The sequence below is a fragment of the Pyrus communis genome, chromosome 4 (assembly GCF_041283825.1).
Source record: "Pyrus communis isolate YQ-2024b chromosome 4, ASM4128382v1, whole genome shotgun sequence".
Lineage (NCBI taxonomy): Eukaryota > Viridiplantae > Streptophyta > Magnoliopsida > Rosales > Rosaceae > Pyrus > Pyrus communis.
In genome coordinates, this window is record NC_142568.1 from 23976073 (window position 1) to 23995693 (window position 19621).

General features: G+C 36.4%; 2 protein-coding genes and 1 pseudogene across 2 annotated transcripts; 2 read left to right on the forward strand and 1 right to left on the reverse strand.

The window, feature by feature from the left end:
- Positions 1-620: 620 nt before the first annotated feature.
- LOC137722221 (GCN5-related N-acetyltransferase 1, chloroplastic pseudogene) lies at positions 621-1724 on the reverse strand (annotated as a pseudogene).
- A 6162-nt stretch (positions 1725-7886) lies between these two features.
- Positions 7887-10213, forward strand: LOC137723684 (GDSL esterase/lipase At5g18430-like). The gene is made up of 5 exons (XM_068462879.2): positions 7887-8167; positions 8328-8458; positions 8690-8932; positions 9119-9371; positions 9844-10213. The coding sequence occupies exons 1-5, from the start codon at positions 7891-7893 to the stop codon at positions 10074-10076; spliced, it is 1137 nt and encodes a 378-aa protein (XP_068318980.1). The 5' UTR covers positions 7887-7890; the 3' UTR covers positions 10077-10213.
- Positions 10214-11374: 1161 nt separating this feature from the next.
- On the forward strand, positions 11375-17495 carry PTAC3 (plastid transcriptionally active 3). Its single transcript, XM_068461407.2, has 13 exons — positions 11375-11870; positions 11973-12144; positions 12489-12706; positions 12924-12984; positions 13274-13346; positions 13727-13804; positions 13944-14101; positions 14642-14810; positions 15055-15520; positions 15655-16089; positions 16439-16642; positions 16816-16949; positions 17079-17495. The coding sequence occupies exons 1-13, from the start codon at positions 11382-11384 to the stop codon at positions 17224-17226; spliced, it is 2805 nt and encodes a 934-aa protein (XP_068317508.2). The 5' UTR covers positions 11375-11381; the 3' UTR covers positions 17227-17495.
- The last annotated feature ends 2126 nt before the right edge of the window (positions 17496-19621 follow it).

A 19621-nucleotide genomic window follows, 5' to 3' on the forward strand; every position in this document is an offset into this window, starting at 1 on the left:
AATTTTTTTCTTGAGTTATTTATAGGCATATAGCTTTTGAATAGTATCATTAAATTTCTTAATGATATTTTTCCATCCAATTTTACTAACATGACCAACTTTTCAATTTCCGATTAATGTCTCATCTACACAAATACTAATAAATGCCTCAATAGTTGCATTATCCCATATTGCCTTACTCTTCTTTTCGTTATCATTCCCGTGTTCAAATTTTCTGCGCCTATTTTGTGTGGCTTCTTTGTGGCATTTTATTATTGATTAACACATGTTAAGTTTATGACAACAAAATTAAGAAGTAAGTTTGTAGATATGTGTCAATCAATGATAAAGGTCACAAAAAAATCGCACACAAAATAAGTGCAGAAAATTTGAATTCATTGTTCCTATGTGCATCTTGTGAAACCTTAACTACATTCTTAGATATTTATATCTCGAGTAAGCGGAGGATAAAAAAAAACATAGAATATAATAACAATATACACCACTGCATTATGAATTAATTATGTCCTAGTTAACTAGGCATAGACCCAAAATTACAAGCTTAAAAATAAAAAATAGGAGCAGTCATAGAATGCTAGCAGACACAAAGAACAAATGAGAAAGAAAAGTATTTTTAGGCCTTATGACACCTCATCTGTCAATCATAAGTCTCAATTACTAACGTGGGTTTAGAGTTTTCAAGTCAAATTCAATCAATGCATGAAGACTGGACCACTCAATTTACCAGTTACGGGCAAAGACATTTGAAATAAAACTAGCATTTACAAAATAGTTAAATTCAAATTCAAATGTATGTGCATGAAGATGGAGAGAGGCTTGGGAAAGATGCAGACCAAGAGAGTGACTGCTTCAGTCTTCAGCACGATATGAAAAACTCGTGGGTTTTTTTTTTTATTTTTTTATAGGGAACTTTAATGAAAAATTCTCGGTACTGTTCACTTTAACGAAAAACCATATTTTTACACTAAAAAGTTAATTCTGGTACTATTCACTTTACCCTTTATTTTGTCCTTATTATTAAAACTCAAAGTTTTCAAGCCATTTTCATTAGTTTTCATTTTTTTTATATAGCAACGTTAAACCTAGAAAAAATTGGTAAATACAATTTTGATATTTTCTCAAAGTCTAAAGGCATTTTAGACTTTCTAAATAAAAAAATAGGAATAGTTAGGAATTGAAAAAGTTTTATTAAAGGGAGCCAAATACTTCTTGTGTTTTCACCTGGTAGCACATTTAGAGCAAGTCCAACCCAAGACAATAGGCTGGTGTAAAGTCCAAAAATTGAGTCGGCACCCCCAAAAAACACTCCAATCAAGCCTAATAGGCTGGCACCCAGCCCAAGCCAGTCTCTAGGCCGGCCGAGAATGTGTTGAGCCAAGGCTCGACTTACATGACGCCAGGCTTCTGTTGAACACGCTGTCTCCCATTGCCCTCACAAATGCCACAAGCCACTTCGTTTTCCTATTCTCCATCCACAACAGTGCCGTCTGGATCTTGTCCGGGTCCTGCTTCGGAAACCCGACGCCCACGAACACCTTGTTGAGGTGGTCCAGGTTGAGCTCCGCGATCGTGCGGTGAAGGTTGAAGCCCCGGGTGTCGAGGTCTTGGTCAGAGATTGAGTATTGGTTGGTAGTTAGGGAGCGGCGCAACATGGTGAGGTTTTGCGAGGGAGTGGAAGCGGTGGCGGTGCTTCTGAGGTGGAGACAGGGGAGGGGAGCGATCATGTTTGGGAAGAGGTGAAGTGATAAGTTGGATAAATAAAATGTCAGAACTTAATAATATTTTTTTATAAAGTCATAAATTCAAAATCAAATTATTATTATTTTATTATTTAATAATAAAAATTAATAATATTTTAATAAAATTGACTAGGCTATTTAGTTTTAGAGGTGGAGATGCATTTGGTCAATTAAACTGTTTATGAAGTCTATCACTGTTCACTGAGTGGATTAAATGGGATGGGTGCCAATGCATTTTTTAGGGGTAGACTTGCTCTTAGGAGGAGGTGTTTCTTTAGAACCCACTCCAATTGCTTCTATTTTTAACTAAAAACACTTGCAAATTGTTGGCCAAACAACCGTTTTCCAAAATGAAAACGCTTTTATGACTTATTTGGAAGTGTGTTTAAACTGATTGAAACCGTTTTTAGAGAAAATGTTTTTATATTCAAAAGCACTTGAAGTGCTTTTACAAGATTTACTTGCATTTTTACCAAAAATTGACTCTAAAAATATTTTTACGAAAATCACTTTCAGCCAACTAAAAAACACTTTAAAAAAAATCTTTAGTCATTAAAAAGCACTTTTAATTTTTAACCATCCAAAGCACAAGCCAGCAAACCCTTAATTTTTAACCCCTGTATATTGACCAACTAGGGTAACTTCTCATCCTTTGTCATCCCAATTGCCGCTGCGCCCTTTTCACCCTCCTACATCGCTTCTTTCTCCTCACGGTCCCCGCAGGTTCCTCTTGAGGTAACAAAATAATGAGTAATGTTAAGAAGATTAAATTTGTAAACTAAATTAGTAAACCAAATGAGGTGTTATCAATAGAAAAAATAAGTACGTTTATTAACAATTAAGTAATAATCTAATTACTAACTTCCATATTATTTAGTTTACAAATTTTAATCTACAAATTTAGTTTTCTATCATTACTCTAAAATAAGTATCCATTTTATTTTATTATTTATCCTCTCTCAACTGTTGTCGCACAAACCGCAGCACTAGAAGCAGCTCGTTAATAAAAAGTAAATTTAAATAATTAAAGAAACACTAGCAGAAAAAGAAGCCCTGACCTTCTCTACTTTCTAGCTTCTAGAACCTTCTTTTGTCCGTGTGTTCTTTCCAGACCGTTAAACCCTAACCCTAGAGATATTTTAGGTTTCGGATCTAGGGTTTTTGAGGTCTGGTGGTGACTGGAGCTTGGATTTTAGTTTCATTTGTTGACTAATTTTTTTTTTTTTTTTTGAAATTTTAACGAAACACTTCTGGTACTATTTATTTTAAACGAAAATTACATTTTTACCTTTTTCATGTATTATTCACTACTCATTTATTTTTCATTTTTCATTAAAACTAAATTTTTTTAGAACTTTTCGTTAATTTTTTTTTTTTTTTTTTGTCAATGAACTGCCATTAACAATTTTATACTGTTCTGTTTCAGATTCTTGACTTTTTTGGATGAACATGGCAAAGAGGTCATTTTACTTCAAATTTAATTTTACTTTTTTATTTTGTTTTGTCATTGAATGTTGTTGTTTTAGTATATGATTGTTTTGGACTTGTGATGTTACTCTGCATTTTTTTTTGCCATTTAAGTCAATGCATTCTCTGAAAAAATAGAGGATTAAGTGAGATTAGTTTTCTAGTGTTAGTCTAAAAGATGTTAGAACTTCACATATTAGATTATGATTGTCGTAAACTGGTGATGCTACTCTGTTTTTTTATTTTTTTGTTTTGCACTTTGAGTATATGGGTTCTCCGAAAATAGAGGATTAGGCGAGATTAGTTATTCAATGTTAGTCTAAAGGATGCCGGAGCGCCACATTTTGATTATACGTGTGAACCTTGAGATGCTACTCTGCATGGCATTTAAGTATATGCATTGTTTGAAAAATAGAGGATTACGCGAGATTACTTCTTCAGAGTTAAAAGTAAATGCTATTGGCCTTAACTTCTGCTTTGGTTGGCTTGGGTCGCAGGGGCAGAAGGCTGACTGGCAAACGAGGGTATGTTCTTTGCCAGGTTTAGATGCAGCTGGTTTTATAGTTGAATGCCATTGATTTAGATTACGAGTGTTGTGAACTCGCAATGTTCCTCTGGTTTTTTTGCCAATGAAGTATGTGTTGTTCGAAAAAGTTTACGATTTACAGGTTTGTATTGTTGTTTTCCCAAAGTAAATGAGGATTTGATGAGGTTAGTTCTTTTGTGTTAGTCGAAAAGAATCCGGAACACACCACAGTTTTATATTCTCATTTAACTTGTGATGTTCCTCTGTTATAGCATATATTTGATGAGACTATGTTTTTAAATAAGTTCTGTTCTTTACTAGGCTGTTTGGATGCAATTTGATTACATTTTCCGTTCAATCTGCAACTGATTTTCCTATGCCTATTGCCGCAATGATACCAACCCCATGGCGCTGGAGGCAGGGGAGAATGCAAGTCTGCAACGCGAGATGAAGTTGTTTATGGCTACACTAATTGCCATGCCAACCTTCTATGCTGGACTTTACCCTTCACGCGCTCTTGTTAAGAACCAGTTCCTTTTCTAACTCTTTGAAGTCTTCGACGCCGCAGGGTTTTTCATCTCCATTTGGATGATGAAAGGGTTCCCCGATCAAGTTTACATTGAAGCCGCTCCTCCCTTTACTGTGCCTTGTTTACATACTAGGCATTGCGAATATGTTTTCTTGCTCCTGCTGCACCTGCAGGTTATGGATGTGACGATGTAATTCGGTCCGAAACATGGCGACTCTGTTGTCTAACTGGTGTTTTCAGGCACCCGAAGTTTATGAATGTGATGTAATTCTGTAGAAACATGGTACCTTGTTGTGTAACTGATGTTTTCGAACACCCGAAGTTTATGATGTTAATTAACTGGTGTTTTCGGGCACCTGAAGTTTATGTAGTGGATTTGCAAGATTTGTGACTACTTGTTTAACTGCTGTATTTGAATACAGTTTCATAAATAGAGCAGATGTGATTTAGTTCCTTTCGTGAATGAAAAGTTTTGATGTAACAGTTTTGATAAGGGGGATGCACATATATCCCTCCATTTACGAATAACATATCTTGAGCATATAAACTAAATGATATCAAGTAAATGAACGGTTTATTATGAATATATTACTTGGTACTTACACCGTTGATTTATTCTACACATTTGAATGACTAAGATGTAAACCTGTGATGCTACTCCTCTTTTTGTTTTTGCCATTTAAGTATATGTGTTTTTCCAGAAATAGAGAATTAGGGCAGATTAGTTCTTCAATGTTACTCTAAAGGACGCCGGAATGCCACATATTTAGATTATGATTGTTGTGAGTATATGCATTATGCATTCTCCGAAGTATAAAGTATTAGGCGAGATTAGTTCTTCGGTGTTAGAATAAAAGGTCGCGGAACACCACTAGGTTTATGTTCTGATGATATGGTTGCCATGGCATTGGCACCTGAGACAAAAGAGGCTGAAGCGCATTCAACTGAGCAAGGCGGGACGGTGAGCACTATGCAACACTAATTGCCTCGACAACCTTCTATGCTGGACTTCACTCCTTCAAAATCTCTTGTCGAGAACCAGTTCCTTTTCCGACTCTTTGAAGCGACCAACACCGTTGTGTTTTTCATCTCCATTTGGATGAAGAAAACCCTCAACAAGGGTTCCTCGATCGAGCTTTGCATGAACCTGATCCTCTTTTTACTGTGCATTATCTACATGTTAGGTCTTGCAATGGTGTTTTATTGCAGCTTAAGTTTATGAATGTGATGATGTAACTCTGTAGGAAGCATGGTGACTTTGTTGTGTAACTGGTGTTTTCAGGCACCTGAAGTTTCTGAGTGAAGATGTAATTCTGTAGGAAGCATGTAACTGGTGTTTTCGGGCAGCCAAAGTTGATGAATGCGATGACATAATTCTGTAGGAAGCATGGTGATTTTTGTTGTGTAACTGGTGTTTTCTTGAACCTTAAGTATATATGAGTGCTTGTTTAACTGCTGTATTTGAATACAGTTTCCACCTGCTTTCTGTGAATTGGTACTTTATTTTATTTTTTGAGAGAGATTAATATTCCATCTTGAATGTTTATCTCTTACAACTTTAGGGGAATAATTTCCCTTTTTCTTTTTTTTTTTCCCTTTTTCGGTTCTCTTTTGATCCTCCAATTCGAAGGTCAAAAATGAACATGAGGTTATAGAGTGAGAAAAATAAAAAATAGGGTGTGGAAATCACTTCCTCAAATTCACTACGAATTCAAACTTTGTGCATAAGTGAAAAATACTTTTTTTTTTCTGATATGTTCGAGTGACATTCTAATTAACGTAATCTAAATTATGAAAAAATGAGAAGCAAACTGTTGTCACTAATTTGAGTATTTGACTACGCAAAAGTATCCGTCAGTGAATAATTTTAGCAAGGTTACACTTTTTTGTCTTCCAAGTTGCAAGACTTTCTCAGTTTTCCCGAGAAATTTGTGCCTGCTTGCTGTTGCTAGCTGTAGCTAGCTGTTTTGGTCAAGTTGCTCTATTTCCATCCAGTTTAATAATGCATGTCACATACTTCTTGTTGGTGCGCCAAGTTTCGAGCGTTTCATACCTTTATTATATCCTACCTATATACAATAAAATACCCGAGCAAATTAACAATCCTCTTATACATAGGGGTGTAATATCCACACACTTATTTTTACTTCTCTCACACCTTTTCAATTTTTGACCGTCGGATCTGATGAATTGAAGAAGATCAAAGGACAGAAATTAACAAAGGATGTGAGAGAAGTAAAAAGGGGTATGTGGAGAGCACATCCCTATAAATATAGAAAGTTTACAACAAAATTATGATGTTTGTGAATACATTTTTATTATAAATGATCCATGAAATTGACCCTCACTATTACGATGGTTCCTGAAATTAAAAAGCAATAAATGTAGTCCTAAGAGGGGGTGTGGAAATAGTTTTCAATCAACAATAGACGCACCTCGTTTGTAACCTCATTATCTCAAGGCAGACATTGTCGTTATTTGCATTACCAGACCACCAGGGAACCGCCGAACATGCTCTCCAAGATTAAGATTGTGAGGATGTTGATCGCCTAAATGTTAATGGTAATATCCCAGAAGTCGTGGCCAATCGGCCAAGCCATCACCAAAAGTGATCTCAATCCAGGTTCAATTTGGTGATGGGTGTCGAATGTATAAAGATGGGTGTATTGAGAATTTTTTTTTAGAGACTAGATAGCGAAGGAGGTAGAGAAATGTGGACTGTGATCGGATGTGATTATAGGACTGGGCTTTTGGGTTGACAATTTTTTTATTAACTATTAAATTATTAAGCCTATTTATAATTTTTTTAATTTAATTAGACTTATGTGACCCATTTATGTGTCACTTCAATATATAACAGAATTTTTGACAGAATTGTGACGGAATGACTACATTAATTTGAGACTTTACTTGCGGAACTACATTAATCAATCTTCAATTTCAAAGACCATTTTGATGTCGCAAGTCAATTTCAAAGACCATTTGTGAAAAAAACGACTTATAGGGCCCATTTATGTGCTACATCAGCACTTAACAAACTTTTTAACAGAATTGTAACAAAAAAAAACCACATTGATTTACGACATCTATTTTCAAGAACTACATTAATTAATTTTCAATTTCAAGGACCATCTTTTAAACAAAACTATCAAGTGATTTATAAAGACTAGAATATGTTTCTAATGTTTGTGCCTACATTTCTCTTCTAGGTTGGAAGAACGATATCGATCGATCTACAGTACTATTCTCAATTTCGTCGACGTCAAGGCACCTCCTTCACAAAAGATAGACTTCGATATTGATGATGATGTCTTTCATGTAATACACCTCTCTAAACGCCTTAATTAGGTTCTCTCTACATCCCTCGTTACGTGATAAATGGTGTGACAAAATACTTATTTCCCCTCCTCGACGTCACCACGTACCTCCCCCTTAAACCTAACCACTACAAAGATGCTCAAGGGTTAATACAAACCTTGCTAACAATATTAACTCCATGCACGTACTACGCGTGCCCTATATAGTTTGCTTTATATGAATTCTCAGCTGTCAATTCATTACTTCCAACCAACCCAATCTTTACACTGCAATATATATCGATCCTGACCAATCCAGAGTTAAGCGTAACAATGGCTGCAGCCTCTTCATCGTCGATGATTTTTACATGTCGACTGATGATTTACTTGATTGTTATTGTTAGTAATTACAGTCTTGGTCCTCAAATGGTTCAAGTAGCAGAGGGTAGTCGAGCATTCTTTGTTTTCGGTGATTCACTGGTCGACAATGGCAACAACAACTATCTGATATCGATTGCTCGAGCCGACTCTTACCCTTATGGAATCGATTTTCCGACTCACCGTCCCACCGGCCGTTTCTCTAATGGCCTCATCATCCCGGACCTTATCAGTTAAGTATATACAGTTATTAACTCTGCATGCATGCAGATAAATATGCTTAATTTGGCCTCAATTAATTTATGTGTACGTACCATGTTAACGCGATCACTTAATTCATCTATTATTTGTTAATTAACAGCTACTTATTTAACATGATCATGATAATTAAGGTCAGAAAATTGGCTCAAGAGAACCCCCAATGCCATACTTGAGTCCACAGCTTAACGGACGACGGCTACTTGTTGGTGCAAACTTCGCTTCCGCCGGAGTTGGAATTCTCAATGAAACTGGCGCTCAGTTTGTAAGTCACTACACACTAATAGTAGTATTAACTCGTACTATAACACATGAATTGGTTATGTCATGTAGCGCTCAGTTTGTAAGTCACTACACACTAATAGTAGTATTAACTCAGTACTATAACACATGAATTGGTTATGACATGTAGCCCTATTACAGTACCGCAAAATAATTACTCAAAAATGATAAGCTCATTGAGATAATTTGATTAGTCTGCACTGCGGCCATGCAGCTAGATATACTCAGAATGTTTAGACAACTGAACTACTTCAAAGAATACCAGCAAAGAGTGCAAGCCCTGGTCGGAAAGCAGCAGACCAGAAGACTCATAAGCCAATCACTTGTCCTCATCACCGTCGGTGGCAACGATTTCGTCAACAACTACTACTCAGCCTCTTCCATTTCTCAATCTCGCAACCTCCCCCTCCCTACTTACGTCAAGCTTCTCATCTCTGAGTACCGAAAAACTCTCATGGTAATTAATATTAATCATTGCACCAATACACGATAAATTCGTTTGTGTGACTGTTATACTGTCACATAATCTTATTAATGCTTGTATTATAATATACGGATGCATTGACGTAACACCACATGACTGGTGACAATCACACAGAAAAATTACTCAATATAAGAGAAGTTTAATTAGTTAACTTGGCAGAATTTATATCAACTCGGAGCACGTAGAGTTCTGGTTACTGGTACAGGACCGATGGGATGTGCTCCGGCAGAGTTGGCGGCTAGAAGCACGAATGGAGGATGCTCGGCTGAACTTCTACGAGCTGCTGCCCTGTACAACCCACAACTCACTCAAATGTTGGCCGGACTCAACAAGAAACTTGGCAAAGATGTATTCATATCTGCCAACACTAGGCAAATGCATGCAGATTTCATCAACAACCCCCAAGCATTTGGTACTAATTCAGGAATTTAATTGGTTTTCGTCTTTAAATTATGATATATTGACTGCTTTTGAAATGACTAGAAGTACCTTCTGATAACTAAAAGCGCGTCTAACTGCAAAAGTTGAAAATGCTTATGGAGAAACACATGTTAGGTGCTTATTCATGAAGCTTCTTAAGGAAGCACTTTTTAAGTTGTTTTTTTACGCAACACTAGGATTTTAACAAAAATATCAACATTTTTCTAATAAAGCACTTCTAGCAAAAGAACTTTTGCTCATAAATGAATTTCTACATAAGCAATCTCAAATGAAAAAAACAGGCTCAAACAAGTGCTTAATAAAAAGCAACAGTAGAGACTGATACTAATCTAGTCATATTATTGCACATATATCTATTTATAACTACAAGCCTCCTTACATTCGAGGCATATTAACTCTGTCATTCACTCATATTATAACGCATGGTTGTGTGCTCACTGCAGGCTTTACCACATCGAAGGTAGCATGTTGTGGGCAAGGACCCTACAATGGACAAGGTCTCTGCACATTTCTGTCCAATTTGTGCCCAAACAGAAACCTGTATGCGTTTTGGGATGCCTTTCATCCATCTGAAAAGGCTAATAGAATGTTTGCAGAGATGATCACCACAGGCTCAACTAACTATATGAGCCCCATGAACCTCAGTACTATCCTGGCCTTGGACTCCACCACCTGACCTGAAAGAATTAATATGTTTTTCTAATTTTCTTTGGACAATTTAAGTCATTGTGTAGTTTAACAATTATACTTACAATAATTCAGGTTGCTTTGTTCTCTTTGGTCAAATGTCTCAATTTCAATATTTCGTAATAATTCAGATGGTGCCATACATACAAGAAGTTCAATTTAGAATCGTTAATTTGTACATTTTAGAATTTAATCCGATTCGTTGGGATCAAGGTGTAAGACCAATGAAGGAATTTTGCTTCCATCAAACCCAATCCAGTCAAAAATTTTGGTAGAAATGAATGTAATACCGCAATGAAAAGATTTAAAATAAGCAAATCTGAGTTATGTCAATTAATTAAAATAATGTGCCTTTCTTTTGCATGTTGCATGCATTTGAGTAATCTCTCTTCCTTATTTTAGAATAGTTAACTTGGGTTTGGGACATAAAGATTTAGAACATAGAAGATTAGAAAATATATCAAACAAATTCAAATGATTTTTGTTGTTTGAACAAGTGTTTGTCTCCACTTGAATGTGGTCTAATAATTTGGGTTCAAAATTTACCCTCTCCTAAATTATTGTAAAATTTCGAACCCTCATCTTATCCTTAATAATAATAATAATAATAATAATAATATATGGTTATTTTTGCAAAATTGATATGATTAAATTGATCTAAAAAATAGAAAATATGTTAATGCTATCCAACTTCTTTGTGCCTTCCACACACCTTAATTTCCGATTTTCGAATCGAATAAATGGAAGATGGTCAAAGAACAGGGTCAACAAAAGTGGTGTAAACGGTAAGAATAAGTGTATGATAGCACCACATATTATAAGCGTTCGACATATAATAATGCAGTTGGTAGACCTTATTTAGATTTGTAATTGTAAATTAAGTCAATTGGTGAAGATTGTGTACCCATCTCTTTTTTTTTTTTTTTTTTTTTTTTTTAAGGAGGACGATTGGTAGCAAACCGTAGTTATCCACTCATTTTGGGGATCGTAAAGACTCATAGAGACATTTCAGTCTCTTTCTGGTCAAAAGTCTGGTTTCCACACCATTAGTAGGTTTCAAACCCGAAACCCCTAATTTTTAGTTTGAAAGAAGTCTACCAATCTATCATTTACTATTGAATCATTAGCTCGTGATTAGTGTACCCATCTCATTTGAATTCCCGTTTCGTTAACTAGAGTCTAGAATAAAAACCCTTAGCAATAAAAATAAAATAAAAAGAGTTGAAAAAAAAAATAGAAAATAAAATTCGAAGGACAAAAACTAGAAAACAGTTAAAACCCTGGAAAAAAGGAAATGAAAAAAACAGTTAAACCCCTCCCGCTCAGCCGCTCGTCACTCCCTCACTCACTGTCAGAAACAAAAGCACCCGCCTTTACACCTTATCCACTACCGTATGCCCTCCAAATGTCCGCCTTCCTCCTCCCCTCCTCCGCCACTCCCTTCCCCGCCTTACCCCGCAACTTCAAATGCCCCAACGACGCCGTTTCCCTCATCGTACGCGCCTCGGCAGTCTCCGCCCCCGAGAAGCGAGTTAGAAGGAAGCGGAGGCAGACCAAGGGCGACGACGACGACTCCTCTTCTTCTTCCCCTTCCTCCTCCGCAGCCGAGAAGAACCTCCGCTTCGCTTTCATGGAGGAGCTCATGGTCCGGGCTCGCAATCGCGACACCAATGGAGTCTCTGATGTCATTTACGACATGGTCGCCGCCGGCCTCTCCCCCGGCCCTCGCTCCTTCCACGGCTTGATCGTAGCTCACGCTCTCAACGGAGACGCCGAGGGGGCGGTATGTACAATACTTGTTCTTCAAAATTTGATTTTTCAATTTTAATTTCCACTACTTTGTTGAGATAATGTTGTTTCCATTGTCGCTTGATGTGAATTTTAGATGCAATCACTGAGAAGGGAATTGAGTACGGGGCTTCGGCCTCTCCACGAAACGTTCATTGCGCTGATTCGGCTGTTTGGATCAAAAGGTCGAGCTATAAGGGGATTAGAAATTCTTGCTGCCATGGAGAAATTGCAATACGACATTCGCCAAGCTTGGCTTCTTCTTGTTGGTAAACTAATGAATTGCACATTATTTAGGGGTTGGGATTGCTTCTGGAAGGGATAAAAGTGCTTTGTGATGATTAAAAACGCTTTTGAGTCTCTGAATACGTTTGGTTAGAAAACTTTTGGGTCGTAGAAGCACTTTCTGAGGAAGCTTGTGGTTTAGAAAGTACTTCTGCAAAAGCACTTCCAAGTGTTTTCCACAAAGCTCTTAAATTTTTAATAAGAATTTCTACACTTTTATCATAAAATCATTTCTAGTAGAAGCGCTTATGACCAGAAGCAGTCCCAACGAGGCCCTTATTATCTGTTCCTTAAGATGTGGAGATTTCTTATCTGTGTATGTGAACAGAGGAGCTCGTTCGGACCCGCCATTTAGAAGATGCCAACAAAGTGTTCTTGAAGGGTGCCAAAGGTGGGCTCAGAGCAACTGATGAGGTCTATGATCTTCTTATTGTGGAGGATTGTAAAGCTGGGGATCATTCTAATGCATTGGATATTGCCTATGAAATGGAGGCTGCAGGGCGGATGGCAACAACCTTTCATTTCAATTGTCTTCTTAGTGTGCAGGTGACTCTTTTTTTTCTGGATTGTGTTATCTTCGATGTTGTATTTCTACGTTGTACAGTTCCAGGCAAGATTTGAAATTACATTAGGGATAGCAGTTGATTAAAGTGTCACACATTTTGCTAGTGAATTACTGCAAGCATCTTCTGACCTAGTTGTTTATAATTATAGTTCGTTTTCCAGTCTTATTCATGTAATTTTTTTCCTTTTGAATGTATAGGCTACTTGCGGAATTCCTGAAATAGCGTTTGCTACGTTTGAGAACATGGAGTATGGAGATGGTTCGTTTCTTTATGTTTTGAAATCTCTTGTTTGTGGCTTATGAATCTTGCTTTTGATTTTGGTAATACCTTATGGCCTTTCTCGAATCAGTGATCACTTCAGTTAGTTGTCTTTTGAGTATTCTGGTTTCAGCGTAACATGTGGTTTAATATATTTGTGGATTGTGAAATTGAGTTGTACATTTCTGGACGCAGAGTTATAATTGTTTGTTCAAGTTTAATACTTCTCGGAAGCCTTTGTTTTTTAGGTTTTTCAGGGTTTAATCTTACAGTTTTTTTTACAAAACAGAACACATGAAACCTGATACAGAGACATATAATTGGGTGATCCAAGCATATACCAGAGCTGAATCTTATGACAGGTAGCGTCTGTAGCCATAATAATTCCTGCTACGTTTCCTTAAGAATTATGAATATTTTTTGCCTAGCTTATGTAGTGAACGTAAAAAAAACTTTAGATATGATGAATATGAATATGATAAGTATAGAACGAGCTCGGCCCTCTTTACTATGTATTCGTGCTTAGATGTCAATGTGCTGATTCATAGCATATAGTTCTCTATGCGAAGTACATTATTTGAGAGATTTAAATTTTACTTTTAAAATCATTTCTATGTTTTTATAATAAATACTTTTATCTAATTTTATGGAATTTTGACAACTTTGGAGCTCAAGGCTTTAATTCAATATGTTCTTTACAATGGTATTCGTCATTACCTTGGGGTTTTAATATGATATGTAGAGTACAAGATGTTGCTGAGTTACTTGGCATGATGGTTGAAGACCACAAGCGTTTGCAGCCCAATATGAAAACCCATGCGTAAGCATTTTCTTTTTGCATTATACTGTTATGCCTTGATGGTCAGATTAAACCAGCATCTTATGTTTACATTGAATCTTACTTCTATCATTTTCGCTTTCTTTTCTTTCGAAATGTATTTTTGTACCTTGATGTTCAGGTTGTTAGTTGAGTGCTTTACCAAGTACTGTGTAGTTCGAGAGGCAATACGGCATTTTCATGCCCTCATAAGATTTGAAGGAGGAACAAAAGCTTTACATAATGAAGGAAACTTTGGGGACCCCCTGTCTTTGTATCTTCGAGCCTTATGTCGAGAAGGTATACCTATTTTACATTTTGTATTCTGAACAAGAGTAATCTCATTTCTTCTCGCTCTGTGTACCTAATACTTAGAGATATAAGTTGCTGCAACCATTTATCACTGTATTGTATGTAGCCTGCACTTGGTCAATGACCAAAATTTTCAAAGTAATAGTTTCTTTTCAGCTCTTTCATTTGTATATCAAACAAGTTAAGGGCAATATATTAACAGAAGCAATCAATTTCTTTATGGTTCATGTGATGTTAAGGAATTGCGGAAGTACAAGAATTATGAAAGCTGAAGCTTTTACTCCGAATATTGGATTCTATATTTTCTGAAATTTAGGCAAGCAAATAAATAATGAAGCTTTTCTGAGATTCACTCTCTTGATTTGCGGTCAGTAACCTATCATATATTGTAGCATGTTGGCATTGACGTCTTGGTCCACCTGTTAGGTTCTATCAACGTTTTGTAATTTTTTGGCCCACTGTATGGATCTTTCATTATTAGTATTGAATATAACTTATTGACTTGATTGATGATCTGTTCGTCTTCAGGAAGAATGGTCGAGTTGCTAGAAGCTTTAGAAGCTATGGCTGCGGACAACCAAACAATTCCACCACGAGCTATGATTTTGAGTAGAAAGTACCGGACACTGGTGAGCTCATGGATTGAACCTTTGCAAGAGGAAGCCGAACTTGGACATGAGATAGATTACATGGCCAGGTTGGTGGCTCCATATGTGTTAATAGTTACAGCGGTTGTTATGTGCAAGTATTAATTTTAATTTTGCACTTTAGAAGTTATCAACACAAAAATAAACAATATAGATGAATACGGCCCCCTTTTTTTACAAGAGAATCATGAGGTAGAACCAAGCTTGACTTATACCGGACTCCCAAAGTTTAAATTCTTGGGCATGTATATCAAGTTAACAAACACATCACATGATGTTAAATTGTTGTATCAGGTACATTGCAGAGGGTGGGCTTACCGGTGAGCGCAAGCGATGGGTGCCTCTAAGAGGGAAAACTCCACTAGATCCTGATGTTGATGGGTTTATATATTCAAACCCTATTGAAACCTCATTCAAGCAAAGATGTCTTGAGGAGTGGAAGATACACCACAGAAAGCTTTTGAGAACGCTACGAAATGAAGGAGTTGCAGCTTTAGGAGATGACGCCTCTGAGTCAGATTATGTTAGAGTTGAGATGAGGTTAAGGAAAATTATAAAGGGCCCTGACACGAATGTTTTAAAGCCCAAAGCTGCTAGTAAGATGGTAGTATCTGAATTGAAGGAAGAACTAGAAGCACAAGGTCTGCCAACTGATGGTACCAGAAATGTTCTCTACCAGCGTGTCCAAAAAGCAAGGAGAATAAACCGCTCTCGTGGCCGACCCCTCTGGGTTCCTCCTGTGGAGGAGGAAGAAGAAGAGGTCTATCTAATTTTTTATTCTTCTTGCTTCTTATGTTGGGGGGTTGCATACTCTGAAAGCAATGCTTCCCCCTTTTGGCTGCACTTGAAACTTCACTCTAAACTGATCAAATCTGAATGTGTTTCATCTTACAGGTTGATGAAGAGCTTGACGAACTAATCTCACGTATCAAGCTAGAAGAAGGAAATACAGAGTTCTGGAAGCGCCGTTTCATGGGAGAAGGCTTCGGTACTGATCAAGAAAAGGCTCTAGATGTTTCGGATAGTGCCACTGTTGATGATGTTGCAAAAGATGTGGAGAATGACGAAGCTGACGATGATGATGACGAAGATGATGATAATGAGGATGATGATGATGACGACAACGATGAGGAGGAGGAGGAAGAAGAGGAGGTAGAGGCAGAGGTAGAGGTAGAACAAGCTGAGAGACAGGACGTAGAAAGAGTTAAGGAAAAAGAAATTGAAGCCAAGAAACCTCTTCAAATGATTGGAGTGCAGTTGTTGAAAGATTCTGACCAAACAAGTACGACATCTAAAAAAGCAAGGAGAAGATCTCGAATGTCAGCTGAGGTACGACATTGTAGTTTTACTTTGTGTTTCACATAATTTTTTGATCGGGATATGAAGGATATGGGCAACTCATCAACTTAATTTTTCTAAATCTTTGAATTTCCTTCTGGTTTTTGATACGAAAGTGGAAAGTTTAATGACTGTTCTGGACTATCAGTTCATTTTGCATTTACAATATCAGTTTTAGTCAGCCCTCACGTAATATTTATACGATGCACATTGCTTATGGACGTGTATGCAAGTATATAATATCTGTCGAGTGCACCATAATTTAATTCTAGGGCTCAAAGTTCTACCTTAGAAAGGTAATTTAAAGATATATCTAAACACGTTTTGTGTACGGATGCAGGATGATAATGACGATGACTGGTTTCCTGAGGACATATTCGAGGCATTTAAGGAGCTGAGGAAAAGGAAAGTTTTTGACGAATCTGACATGTACACGCTAGCTGATGCTTGGGGTTGGACGTGGGAAAGAGAATTGAAGAACAGAGCTCCTAGAAGATGGTCACAGGAATGGGAAGTTGAGCTGGCGATTAAAATTATGACAAAGGCAAGTTCTTATATTCATACTCCACTCTTCACCTGCAATGCTGTTTTTCGTTTTCTCCCAACGTTCTCATTAACTGTCACTTGATCCCCTCATAACACTTGTAACTTAAGCAAAAGCAGAAACAGCGGTTATTTCCTTTGGCTATCTGAAATAGGTACTGCATTTCATTTCAGGTGATGGAATTGGGCGGAACGCCCACCATTGGTGATTGTGCCATGATTTTGCGTGCAGCAGTAAGGGCTCCTTTGCCGTCAGCTTTCTTGAAGATCTTACAGACGACGCATAGTCTTGGTTATGTATTCGGCAGGTAAGACCACGTTTCGTAATTTGAGTAAGACACATCCATCCGCACAAATGGAAGCTTTGTCAAAGCTGATTTGATCTCATGTATTCGAGGTTTCGTGTTTACATCATGTTTTCTTCTCTTCCATGGCAGTCCTCTTTACGATGAAATCATCTTGCTGTGTCTTGATCTCGGGGAGCTAGATGCAGCCGTTGCAATTGTTGCAGACATGGAGACGACCGGAATCACAGTCCCAGACGAGACATTGGACACGGTGATTTCTGCTAAGCGGACCACCTGATAGTACTGTCAACGATAGTTGCAATGCAAGGGTTAAAATTTGTTAACAGTTTTCCCTTGCTGTGTAACTAGAACTAAATTTTGCCCTTGTTTAAATGTTTTTAAAAGCAGCTTCTTAAAAAAGTTGGGGCCTCACTTGTGTTTTGTAAATGAAAAAAAAACTGTTATTCAAAATCACGGGTTCAAAACAGCCAAAAGCTGAAACAGCTCAACACATGCTTCTAAAAAATTGAAGGTAGGTAAATAGTACCAATTAATAAAACTTTCTTTTAATCGCATAAAATCATACATTCTTTGATGAGGCATCCTTTGGGTGGTGTATCCATGTCGGGTGCCTTGCTCCCAAGTCCCAAGTTTGAATCCCTATTCTAATAGATTATAATAGCTAAGAATATCGTATTATCAAAAAAAAAATGACAGGTTTTTTTTTTTGAAAGATGACAAGTCCAAACCCCGTTTAGTGGGTTCGGGCGGCCCCTCTTGGGCCTGGAGACCAAATGATGACCCCTAAACAAACTGCCATCACGCGACCCTAAAAAAATGTAACAGTTCAAAGCTGAGAGAATTCATACCTGATAAATGCTTGCGCACCATGCGCGGCAATTCCGTACAAAATAATTTCAACAAAAACGTGTGGCAGTGGGAAGGGTGATCGTCAGCAATGACGTATATATATTGTGAACCATGTCCAACTCATATAAACGGTCAAATGTGACGGTTTATTTTCAAGATTTTGTCACCTTTTTTATTTATTGCCTGCGAATTAGTAATAAAATAATCCAAAATAATTAAAAAGAAAAGCCAAGCCAAATATAACTTGGATAGGCTTAAAAGTATATACCTAATGTTAGGTAAAGATAGACATCACTGGTACCATATTTCCATTAAATGTAGGACCGTCAATGTATATAAGTTTCATCTTTATTAGAAAAATTATATAAATAAATAGTAAGAATAACATTTTTACTTTACGAAAGATTTTTCTTACACATGTTTTTTTACGAGTGGATGGTTGAAAAATCTCAACCATTCTTTTTTGTGTCTTGATGTGCACAAGAGCAAAGCTCGGTTAAACAATAGCTACAATGTCTTCATGTTTTTCAATTTTTAGCTAAGTTAAAGTTAAAGAAGACTTTTTTTGGCATTAGTGAATCACATGATAGTGGTAAAAAAATGTCTGAAAATCTATGCAAATCTTTTTGGCATCCAGAAGGTTGGACTTCCATGATCAATCCACAAACTAATCCTTTTTTAATTTGTGAAAAAAAGGTTAAGAAGATTAATAGTTAAATAAACTTATTTATTAAATTTGAGTATACTAATCGTCACATCGTGTTCATGTTCTTCCTCCTTCACACTCATTTTACTCTTTACTTAGTTATATTTGAATTATTTTAAGGAATTGTAGTCAACGCTATACATACATACATACATACATATATACATATATGTGTGTGTGTGTATATATATATATATATATATATATATATATATCGGTCCATCCATGTTATTGTTATTATTTTAAGAAATAATTTTTAACCTAAACTAAAAATTACAAATAGGTGAATTCGAACTTTGATATAGAAATAGAGCAACTTCATGAACAGGCATCACAGTCCAATAGCAAGGTCGTCTCTGAGATTTCGAGGTCGTCTAAATCATCACTTGTCAAGACTATTCGGAGTGAGTTTCTTGGCTTGGACCCCTCCTTAAGATAGTATTAAAAAATGTAAAACAATGTATTGATGTTAGAAAAAAATCACTTAATCAAAATAAACTTTAGCACTCACCAATTGCAAGTTTACAAATGTCATTAATTATAAGTAAAAAAGCTACAAACATAACATTCACTAGATAATCAAAAGCAATTCAATCTTAAACAACCAAACATGACAAAAAAAACAAAACAAAAAAAAGACATTCAAAACTCGAACTTTAAAGTTCACTTGAATATATTATAACCTTATTATATAATAAAATTGGAAAACTATTATTTTTTAAGGTGTTATTATTGACAATCAGAATATATCATTACACTAGAATTTTTTATATTGACTGATACTAAGGATACTAAATTTGTAGACACACTTTTGTAAATTAAATGATATGTAAATTGATGATTGTATTATTACTTAAGCATTAATAAACGCGATCATTTTCTATTGGTGACTCATCATTTAGTTCACAATTTTAGTGTCCCTAACATTACCCTTTTATATTTAGAAACGAAAAAAAATTACTCTTATAAGGAATGCACAATGAGATTTTAAAGTACTAACAAAAACAATTTTCTAAATATATAAAATTATTACATAACATTATAAGGCAAAAATTTTGGGGGCCCCTTCAAATTTAGGGCATTATGTGACTGCATCTTTCGCTCCTTCCCAACATTG

Bases quoted from the DNA above. Each gene is read 5' to 3' on its own strand.
- LOC137723684 (XM_068462879.2), top strand. From the start codon at position 7,891: ATGGCTGCAGCCTCTTCATCGTCGATGATTTTTACATGTCGACTGATG. The intron at 8,168-8,327 runs GTTAAGTATATA...ATGATAATTAAG, and splicing joins CATCATCCCGGACCTTATCA to GTCAGAAAATTGGCTCAAGA. The intron at 8,933-9,118 runs GTAATTAATATT...TTAACTTGGCAG, and splicing joins AGTACCGAAAAACTCTCATG to AATTTATATCAACTCGGAGC.
- PTAC3 (XM_068461407.2), top strand. From the start codon at position 11,382: ATGAAAAAAACAGTTAAACCCCTCCCGCTCAGCCGCTCGTCACTCCCT. The intron at 14,102-14,641 runs GTATACCTATTT...GTTCGTCTTCAG, and splicing joins TCGAGCCTTATGTCGAGAAG to GAAGAATGGTCGAGTTGCTA. The intron at 16,643-16,815 runs GCAAGTTCTTAT...ATTTCATTTCAG, and splicing joins CGATTAAAATTATGACAAAG to GTGATGGAATTGGGCGGAAC.